Source organism: Trichomycterus rosablanca, chromosome 1, assembly GCF_030014385.1.
Source record: "Trichomycterus rosablanca isolate fTriRos1 chromosome 1, fTriRos1.hap1, whole genome shotgun sequence".
NCBI classification, from domain to species: Eukaryota; Metazoa; Chordata; class Actinopteri; order Siluriformes; family Trichomycteridae; genus Trichomycterus; species Trichomycterus rosablanca.
This window is the reverse complement of record NC_085988.1, coordinates 79,517,094-79,528,428: the sequence shown is the minus strand read 5'-3', so window position 1 is coordinate 79,528,428 and position 11,335 is coordinate 79,517,094. Positions and strand designations below refer to the sequence as shown.

The 11,335-nt window shown below is 41.7% G+C and overlaps 1 protein-coding gene across 1 annotated transcript in view; it reads left to right on the top strand.

Moving 5' to 3' along the window:
• The first annotated feature begins 1,072 nt into the window (after positions 1-1,072).
• Positions 1,073-11,335, top strand: part of LOC134315983 (copine-8) — a 200,578-nt gene continuing 190,315 nt past the window's right edge. The window contains exon 1 of the mRNA XM_062996469.1: positions 1,073-1,232. Coding sequence (XP_062852539.1) covers positions 1,141-1,232 — 92 coding nt within the window. The 5' untranslated portion in view covers positions 1,073-1,140. The remainder of the gene's footprint in view (positions 1,233-11,335) is intronic.

The window sequence follows — 11,335 nt, the reverse complement described above, 5'->3', positions numbered from 1 at the left end:
AAGAGCCTTGATGCTTGTCTTCCTCGAGTCCTGGGTGGAGGATCAAGTCGAGTGAGACTAGTGGCTCGGAGGTTGCGTGGTACAGAGCGGGGTTTGATTAGACCACGAAGGTAGCTTGGGGCTGGTCCATTTTTGGCTTTGTAGGCGAGCATCAGTGTTTTAAACTGAATGCGTGCAGCTACAGGAAGCCAGTGAAGAGAACGCAGCAGTGGGGTGATGTGGCAGTGTTTAGGTTGGTTAAAAACCAGACAAGCAGCTGCATTTTGAATGAGCTGCAAGGGTTTAATAGTGGACATTGGGGCACCTGCCAGGAGGGAGTTGCAGTAGTCCAACCGTGAGATTACAAATGACTGGACCAGAATCTGAGTAGCTTCCATGGACAGAAATGGTCGAATCTTCCTGATGTTGTAGAGGAGGAACCGGCACGATCTCGTCATGTTGGCTACACACGGAGAGAAGGTCAGCTGGTTATCCAGGACGACACCAAGGCTTCTCACCTTATCAGATGGTCTGATCTGGGAGTCATCAAGAGAGATGACTAGGTCCTGGTTTGGAGATTGATCTCCAGGAATGAGCAACAGCTCTGTCTTGCTGGGATTGAGTTTTAGATGATGAGCTGACATCATTAACTAAAAATTGCTCGAGGTTATAGAAATAGAAATGAAATAAACTATAAATAAAAGTAGCTAAAGCAGGATTTTATAGGTAATACCATTTAATGATTTTTTTTAAAGACCTTAAGGGATAGAGAAGTTTTCTAGCAGTGTTAAAGTACGACTTGCCTTCACATTTTTTACAGAGTTTTAAAGTATTAATGTAAGATATAAAGGATGCCTTAAAGTGTTGAAATTTGCTCTATTATTCATTCATTTACAACAATGAATGTGATATTTGGATAATATCCCTCTCTCTCTTTTGCTGCCTCTGCTGGCCAGTGAGTGACATCAGCTCCCAGTTCGAGCCTTTTCCCACACAGTGGCGCGCACACACACTCACACACACACACCCAGTTGCGCGCACTCGTGGATTTGCGCGTCGGTGCGGCTGCGCTCCACTATTGTACCGAGAAGTGAAGGGGTTGGACTGACTGATCTGCTCTCTGTTCCTGCGTGTGTGTTTATATTTCGCAACATAATCATCATGAGCTTCGTTAACATGGCGACTATAGGAGACTTCGACCCGCTCAGTTCTACCGTCCCCGCCACCAAAGTTGAAATCACCATATCGTGCAGGTGAGTTGCGCGTCTCCGCTTCCATTCCGGTGCAGTGTGTGTGTGTGTGTGTGTGTGCGGAAATGATCCGGAGCTCCTGGTCATGTTGTGTTCATCTTAAAGTTGAACAGTGTTTGAGTTTGACTCTTGATAAGAGAGACATGATTTCAGCAGGCTGTAAACACGCGTGTACGAGTGTGTTTCTGGTCGCTTCTGTGGGGGTGTTGAAGTTGTGCAGAACTTTGCTGGTGCGGTTTTGTGGGAACCAGTTGCATGATGGTTGATTACTGAACTACAGTTACTCTTGAACCCTGTTAAAGACGCCAGGATAAGCAGCTCAGTTCCAGCTGTTTACAATAAAACCAGTTATAATAGTGATTGTGATGATAAGGTGGCCAGTGAAGCATACAGGCAGTGTTTGTATGTATCAAAGCAACACACACGACAGGTGAATGTGTTTGTATTGTACTTGTTTATAACTGATTCTGACGGTTTCACGGTATATCACGGTATGTTTTTTTGTATGACTGGGACTTTTTATGTCTGAGGCTTATTCTACTGTCATAAATACAGTGGATATAAAACGTGTACACACCCCTGTTAAAATGCCAGGTTTAGTGATGTAAAAAAATGAGACCACGATAAATCATTTCAGAACTTTTTCCACCTTTAATGTGACCTATAACCTGTACATCTCAATTGAAAAACAAACTGAAATCTTTAGGGGGAAGAAGTAAAAAATAAAAAAACAAAAATAATGTGGTTGCATAAGTATGCACACCCTCTTATAACTGGGGGTGTGGCTGTGTTCAGAATGAATCACATTTAAACTCATGTTAACTAGGAATCTGTGGACACCTGCCATCATTTAAAGTGCCTCTGATTAACCCCAAATAAGTTTAGTTGTTCTAGTAGGCTTTTCCTGACATTTTCTTAGTCGCGTCTTACAGCAAAAGCCCGGGTCCGCAGAGAGCTCCCAAAGCATCAGAGGGATCTCATTGTCAAAAGGCATCAGTCTGGAGAAGGGTACAAAAGAATTTCCAAGGCATTAGATATACCATGGAACACAGTGAAGACAGTCATCATCAAGTGGAGAAAATATAGGACAACGGTGACATTGTCAAGAACAGGACGATCGTGCTGTGGGGCTGTTTTTCTTCAGCTGGTACTGGGGCCTTCGTCAAGGTGGAGGGAATTATGAACAGTTCCAAATACCAGTTGATGTTGGCACAAAACCTTCAGGTTTCTGCTAGAAAGCTGAAGATGAAGGGGAACTTCATCTTTCAGCACGGCAACGACCCAAAGCATACATCCAATCAACCAGAGAATGGCTTCACCAGAAGAAGATTAAAGTTTTGGAATGGCCCAGCCAGAGCCCAGATCTGAATCCAATTGAAAATCTGCGCGGTGATCTGAAGAGGGCTGTACACAGGAGATGCCCCCGCAATCTGACAGATTTGGAGCGTTTTTGCAAAGAAGAGTGGGCAAATATTGCTAAGTCAAGATGTGCCATGCTGATAGGCTCCAACCCAAAAAGACTGAGTGCTGTAATAACATCAAAAGGTTGAGGAAGCCTTTCTCATCTGTTAACACTGTAATTCTAACGCTACCTGACTAACTTGTGAGCTGTATCTAATCTGCACGCCGCTCCATTGAGCAAGGCCCTTAACCCTCAATTGCTTAGACTGTATTCTGTCACGCTACTGTAAGTCACTTTTTAGATGAAAGCGTCTGCTAAATGCCGAAAATGTAAATATATAGATTTTAACTAGTCAGGAATATGTTTTGAAGCCATTTAAAAGAACATTCAGGTCCCAAGATCAAGTACAAAGCACATAAAACAGTGGTCTCATTACCAAGGTGGTTCAGGTTTGCCAGGTAGAGTTGCGCAATGGGTTTTGCAGTCACCTTACAGCAAGCAGGCCCTGGGTTTGATTCCTTTCTGTGTGAAGTTTGCATGTTCTCCTGTGTCCATGTGAGTTTCTCTGAATGTGCTGGTTCCCTCACACGCGTGTAAAGACATGCAGTCAGACCAAATGAAGGTACTAGAACTTTCTCTACGTGTGAGTAGTTGTGTCGATGTGTGTGTGTTCCCTGTGATGGACTGGAATCCTGTCTGGGGTCTTTCCTGCTTTTTTCCACCGTAATTCTGAGCAGGATAAAACGGTGGTAAATCAGACAATTAATGAATGATTGAATGTTGTCAGGTACAGTGTTCAGTCTGGTCACAATTGTGCCCGAAATGTCTTGATAACTATAAAAAAGTGGATGATCAGGGTAGGGCTGGGCGATATATCGAGATTTTATAAAATATCGATATATTTTCATACGCGATATAAGATAAGACAATATCGCTTATATCGATATAGATGTAACGTTCCAGTTAGATCCGACAGTTCGTCTTTCTCTTCTCCCAGTTTGTCTCTGCACATGTTCACCTGCCCCGCCCCTCTCCCTCACTGAACACAACTCGCCCCTCCCCACCGCTTCACCAGTAATTCCTGCAGGCAGCGATAGCATGGAGACGCATAAAGACATGACAGAAGCTATCGAAGAGGAGCTGCTTACTAAAAAGAAAAATAATGACTCTTTTTGGAATTATTTGGAGATGGTTCGAATTCAAAGTGTCAGATGAGCAGCAGAATAATGTATTCTGTAGAGAACGCCGAAAACAAGTCCAGACAAAAGGTTCCAGCTCCGTGTACCTTCATTCGTTTTTCACTTCAAATCCCAAAGTTAAAAAACAAGAAAACGAGTCGTTATTCGTTTATAATAATATATAGTAATAATAACGTAACGGTGCGTCTCCTGTTGTTCTGACTCTTGTGTTTGTATATGTGATGTGCATATATTTGCTCTATCTGTAAATACAAACATTATGGGGAGTGATTTCTGTACTGGATGTTGTACGTGGTTGTGTTAGTTTATACTGGATGATCGCCCGACGTTCGACACGTCATTTATTTATTTATCTTCTATTATAGTATTTCTTGTTGTCGGCCAATAAACAACCAAACATTATTAAATTGCATGAACTAACTCTGCAGTAAACAAGGAGCAAACAGCAATTAAACAACAAATAAAGCTGTTAAATAATAATAAAGTGCATGAAGCAGAACGCTGATTAAAATGCATTAAATGTTGTAATAGTTACACAGTAACATGAACGATTAGTTCTGCCTGTATTACAGAACTGAGTTCTATACAGTAAAAGAAAATATTAATGTAAATGTTAATGTTGTGGCGACATATACATAAAATAATGTATAAAGTCCAAACATGGGGGGGTGGGGGGTTAACGAGGGGTTTACTTTAACGGGGTTTTACTTTTAATGTCACACAAGCTCAGCCGGAAACCGTGTCATTCCGACATCTTCCCTACACACTCGCTCCCTGCGCCCTATAGTACACTTAACATTCTTAAAGGGCCAGACAATATATTTGTAATTCACATTAGACGACAGGAGATGCCTTAGAAAACAACTTTTTATTTTGTTAGAATAGCTCTTTTTTTTTTTTTAAGGAAAAATAATTCTTGTGTGAAGCTTCCCCAGCATGAATATTAATAAAAGTGTCTGTAAAAAAATTGGAACATGTAGCTTTGTCTCAGAAGTGTCTTTTTGTTATTACCTTATGGGATAAAAAAATATCGAGATATATATCGTATATCGCCATTCAGAAAAAAATATCGAGATATAATTTTTGATCCATATCGCCCAGCCCTAGATCAGGGTAAAAAAAAGCTCTTTATAATCAACTCTTCTGGGAAGGCTTTCCACAAGGTGAGGTGTGTGTTTATGGGAATTTTTGACCAGAAGCGCATTTGTGAGGTCAGACACTGATGTTGGACGAGAAGGCCTGGCTCACAGTCTCCGCTTTAATTCATCCCAAAGGTGTTCTCTCAGGTTGAGGTCAGGACTCTGTGCAGGCCAGTCAAGTTCTTCCACACCAAACTCGCTCATCCATGTCTTTATGGACCTTGTGCTTTGTGCACTGGTGCGCAGTCATGCTGGAACAGGAAGGGGCCATCCCCAAACTGTTTCCACAAAGTTGGGAGCATGAAATTGTCCAAAATCTCTTGGTATGCTGAAGCATTAAGAGTTCCTTTCACTGGAACTAAGGGGCCGAGCTTAACTCCTGAAAAACAACCTCACACCATAATCACCCCTCCACCAAACTTTACACTTGGCACAATGCAGTCAAACAAGTACCGTTCTCCTGGCAACCGCCAAACCCAGACTCGTCCATCAGGTTGCCAGATGGAGAAGCGTGATTCGTCACTTCAGAGAACACGTCTCCACTGCTCTAGAGTCCAGTGGCGGCGTGCTTTACACCATTGCATTTGACGCTTTGCATTGCGCTTGGTGATGTAAGGCTTGGATGTAGCTGCTCGGCCATGGAAACCCATTCCATGAAGCTCTTTACACTGTTCTGAAGGCCACATGAAGTTTGGAGGTCTGTAGCGATTGACTATGCGCCTCAGCATCCGCTGACCCCGCTCTGTCATTTTACGTGGCTCTAACACTAGACCCCCCCCGGTAGTTACACCCCTGCACCTTCCTAATATTTTGTTGGTCCATTGTTTGCTGGCAAAACAGCCCTGAAACTGTGCTGCACTGTGTATTCTGACACCTTTCTATCAGAACCAGCATTAACTTCTTCAGCAATTTGAGCTACAGTAGCTCGTCTGTTGGATCGGACCACACGGGCCAGCCTTCAGTCCCCACATGCATCAATGAGCCTTGGCAGCCCATGACCCTGTCACTGGTTTACCACTGTTCCTTCCTTGGACCACTTTTGATAGATACTGACCACTGCAGACCGGGACACACCCCACAAGAGCTGCAGTTTTGGAGATGCTCTGACCCAGTCGTCTAGCCATCTCAATTTGGCCCTCGTCAAACTCGCTCAAATTCTCACGCTCACCCATTTTTCCTGCTTCTAACATCAACTTTGAGGATAAAATGTTCACTTGCTGCCTAATATATCCCACCCACTAACATGTGCCATGATGAAAAGATAATCAGTGTTATTCGCTTCACCTGTCAGTGGTCATAGTGTTATGCTTAGTGTATATGCTAGTTATTCTTGATGACTGACATTTTTTAATCTGACTTTTTTATTGATTCAACAAGAAAAAAAAAAACAGTAAGAGATTAGCTGAGTATGTGGAGGAGTGTTTCATAGTGAATAAGTGAAACTGGGTGAAACATGCGGTGTGGTGAGGGGAAGTCCCTCATATTTGACGGTGAGCTGATGGAACTTTCATTTCTGCTAAATGAAAGCATGTGAACAAAGAACTGAGTGTGAAATTAAGGTGTTTATTTCCTTGAATTACAGTTTTCATTTTTATTCTAAAATATTAACACATGGATCTACACACATAGATCTACATTTCCGACCTGTTGCACTCACTCCCATCATCTCCAAGTGCTTCGAAAGACTAATCTTCTCTCACCTGAAAGCCAGTCTACCCGCTACATTAGATCAGCATCAATTTGCTTATCGTCACAACAGGTCAATAGAGGATGCTATCTCCACTGCACTTCACACTACACTGACCCACTTGGACTGCCATAACACTTATGTTAGGATGCTTTTCATTGACTTCAGTTCAGCATTTAACACAGTGATTCCATCCAAGCTGATTTTGAAGCTCAGTCAGCTTGGCATCAGCACGTCACTCTGTAACTGGATTCTGGACTTTCTAACTAATAGACCTCAGTCTGTTAAGTTAGGCAGTCTCCACTCAGCCTCCATCACCCTGAACACTGGCGTGCCACAAGGCTGTGGGCTGAGTCCCCTCCTATACTCCCTGTTCACCTACGACTGTGTTCCTGTTTATGGTTCCAACTCCATAATCAAGTTCGCGGACGACACCACGGTGATAGGCTTGATCAAAGACAATGATGAAACGGCCTACAGGGAGGAGGTTCAGCATCTGGCTGCAAGGTGTGAGGACAACAACATGGAGCTTAACACAGGGAAAACCAAAGAGACTATTGTGGACTTTAGAAGAACAGCAAGTCAGGCACACGCCCCTATCTGCATCAACGGTGCTGTAGTAGAGCGGGTGCCCAGCTTCAAATTCCTCGGCGTCCACATCTCTGAAGATCTCTCTTGGTCCCTCAACTCATCAATCCTGGTCAGAAAGGCACAACAGCGCCTTTACTTTCTTCAGAGACTCAAAAAAGCCTACTTGTGTCCCAGAATACTTGTGGACTTTTATCGCTGCACCATTGAGAGCATTCTTACAAACTGCATCTCTGTGTGGTACGGCAATTGCTCCGCAGCTGACCGGAAAGCTCTCCAGCGGGTGGTTACAACCGCCCAACGCATCACCGGCACTCAGTTACCCACCATACAGGACATTTATCACAAACGGTGCGTGGGCAAAGCGAGGAACATTATCAAGGACGTTTCTCATCCTAACCATGGACTTTTCACCCTACTTCCGTCTGGCAGGCGTTACAGGAGCCTCCGCTCTCGTACCAGCAGGCTCAGGAAGAGCTTTTTTCCTGAGGCTGTAACCCTGCTGAACTCCAGCACACCATTGTAAAAATATCACTGCACTTTGTACCACATTTAACTCTGTACTTTTTACAAATGTTTCGTCTTGACTGTATATACAATCAGTATTTTGCAAATTTGCACATGGCACTATTGCACTGTTTACACTAGCACGATAATAATGTATATACTGTATATACTTGCTATACTTATATACTTCACTTTATTTATTTACATTCATTACCCATTCATGTAGCCACTTTAGTCACCTTCATTACTCTGTAAATACATATTAGTCTATTCACTGTACAATCATCATTATCTGTTTAATAGTCTTAATATTCTGTTTAATAGTCTCATTATTCTTATACTGTATGTCTCCTCATTTCACCTATCTGGTCACTTTTGCACTTTACCTGTGTATTATATGTATATAATCTCTATCTTGCACTTCTGGGTAGATGCTACTGCATTTCGTTGGCTCTGTATTTGTATACTCTGCACAATGACAATAAAGTTGAATCTAATCTAATCTAATCTAATTCAGAATGCAGATTTTATACAGTTGGTAGTAAACAGTCCATTACAAATGGTAAAAACTAAAACTAAACTAAGTGCTAAACTAAATGCTAATTAAAAACAGAAATGCAGTCGACGTTCTGAAGTTCTTTATGACAACATTAGTGTTATCAAGAGCAGAGGTTTACCTTCATACTGGAACATGACACAAAATATCCAGATCATTTTATTCAATAAAGAACTGAGTGTGAAATTAAGATGTTTATTTCCTTTATTACTTAGTACTTATTATTTATTACAGTTTCATTTTTATGCTAAAATGTAAACACATCACAAGTTTGGATTTGATTTTATTGGTTATACACAGCTTAACATAGAACATAGATTTGAATTCAGAATGCAAATTTTATACAGTTGGTAGAGAACAGTTCATTACAAACACTTAAAACTTGTGCTAGGACACCGGCGCCGAGATTCTGAACTCCTCGCTTCAAAACTCGGCATTGCCGCCGGTCAGCAGGGTCACCATCTAGTGGGCATAATTGACAGTGTATGCAGGGAGGGATGACCGGAATATGTGGGTGGGGTCTTCAAACGTTGTGTAAGGATTCTGATTGGCAGATAGAGGCACCTGTGCAAAATGCGTGGATGGAAATGGGTTCCGTTGAGGGCTGCGCGTGAGTCGGAGGAGACGTGAGCAGCAATATACCCCACCTCAACTGCCAAAAATTGGGGATCCTCAGCAGCGGAAGACGAATTGACTACACTAAATTGGGAGGAAAACGCATGACTAAAAACAGAAATACAGTCAATATTCTGAAGCACTTTATGACAACATTAGTGTGGCTATTATAATGAGCAGAGTTTTACCTTTATACTTGAAAATGACACAAAATATCCAGATCATTTTAGTCAAAAAAGAAGTGAGTGTGAAATTAAGATGTTTAGAATCAGAATCTTACTGCACATGTGGCCTCACAGCAAGAAGGTCCTGGGTTTGATCCCCAGGAGGGGCGGTCTGGGTCCTTTCTGTGTGGAGTTTGCATGTTCTCTCCGTGTCTGCGTGGGTTTCCTCCGGGTGCTCCGGTTTCCTCCGGGTGCTCCGGTTTCCTCCCACAGTCCAAAAACATGCAAGTGAGGTTAATTGGAGACACTAAATTGTTCATGACTGTGTTCGATATAACCTTATGAACTGAAGAACCTTGTGTGAAGATAAACTGTGTGAAGATAAACTACCGTTCCTGTCATGAATGTAACCAAAAGTGCAAAACATGACGTTAAAATCCTAATAAACAAACAAACAAACGAACTGCAAGTGTCGGAGGGGGTGAGTGTTAGTTTTGTTCTCCTCAATCAGAGCGGGGATCAGCATCAGTGGAAAGGAAGCATTTGGACGTGCTAGAAGTCGGGAGAAAAAAGGGAGAATGCATTAACAATATATATATATATATATATATATATATATATATATATATAAATATAAATCAACATACATACATCTAGTTAAATAATAGGAAAAAAAACACTATATATAAACATAGAATAAACGATACAACAGTGACATAAACAGTACAGCATCAGACAAAGTGTGCAATGAAGATGTACAGTACATAAAAATATGTGATGGAGGTTTACAGTTTTGTTTTTATGATAAGGTTGACCATTTATTTGAACTGTGTTAATATGATTAATGTGAGAGCAGCTGTAGCCTAACGATTAAGATACTGGTCCAGTAATCAGGTTCCAGGTTGCCACTGTTGGGCCCTTGAGCAAGGCCCTTATCCTTCAATTGCTTAGATTGTATTCTGTCACAACTGTAAGTTGCTTTGGATAAAAGCGTCTGCTAAATGGTATCCACCAATCACTTAAATAGTACAAGTATCGGTTTTGGTATTGGTTAGTTTATTGCTGGATTGGCGTCCTGGGGTGTGTTACTGTGTTGTGCCCAGTTTTCATATATATGTATATATATGTTGTGGTGGAGATTGAGCTGGTTATACCATGACAAACACATTAACGTGCACAGCATTGTGAGTGTACAAGGAGACGAGTGCACGGTGAATTGTTCTGCTTCTCGTTCCCATGGGCAATCTTGCTGGACTTGTTTTTCTCCATAAGGCTGCCCGCATGGCGAGCAGTGCCAGCACCGGCGCCATGGTTACCATCAGGTGCATGCCTTTACTGTATGGAGGGGTGGGTGGGTTACTCAGTCACCATGGTTATCATCCAACAATATCAGCATCAGGAGCAGAAAGAAACTGAAATGGACATTTAGCTTCTATATAAATCTGTGTATCGATACCTGTCTGGTTTTATATTCACACAGGATTAATATTGTATTGTTACTTTACATTTAAATTACAAATGTGTAAAATTATAAGAAAATAAAAAACATGTTGTTAAATACGTAAACATGCAAGATTCCTTTTCACGTTGCATTTTGGATGGGTTTGTTTTGTTGCACCCAAAAATGGCATTAAAAGATGAATGTGACAGTAGCTCTTTATATTCTATTAGGTCAAAAGTATTTGGACACCTGAGCATGTTGGACATTCAGGTTCGAAAACAAACTGTATTAAAATAGAGTGAGCTTTGTGTAATCTTTTCAGATGCAACAACAACCACTTTGAAGTATGTCTGTGGGAATTTGTGCCCATTCTTTTAAAAAAGCATTTGTTCGGCTGGGCTCTGTTGTTGGTCATAAAAGCCTCAGTTGATGTTTCAGTTTATTCCAGAGCTGTTTAGTGGGGTTGAGGTCAGGGCTCTGTGCAGGTCACTGGAGTTTCTTTAAACCAAGATTTTCTTCAGACATCGCTGTCCAGTAAAAAAACACGTATCTCCAAAACCCCAACTTTTCAGGAGAAGGAAAAAACTTTTTCCCCCTGACAGTAACGGTGCAAACGAACCACAGAAATAAGAAATAAAAGTATATCTTTATCAGGTCGTCAGTCCGTCGGTTTCATATGTAAAATGTAATTGCGTGTATTGTAGACAGGAAACAGGGATATACACGGATTTCTTTTGGTGAATTCCAAAGAGCACGTCCAACTTCCTGCACAGCCTGTTGTGTGTTATTTTAAATACTGCCGATATGA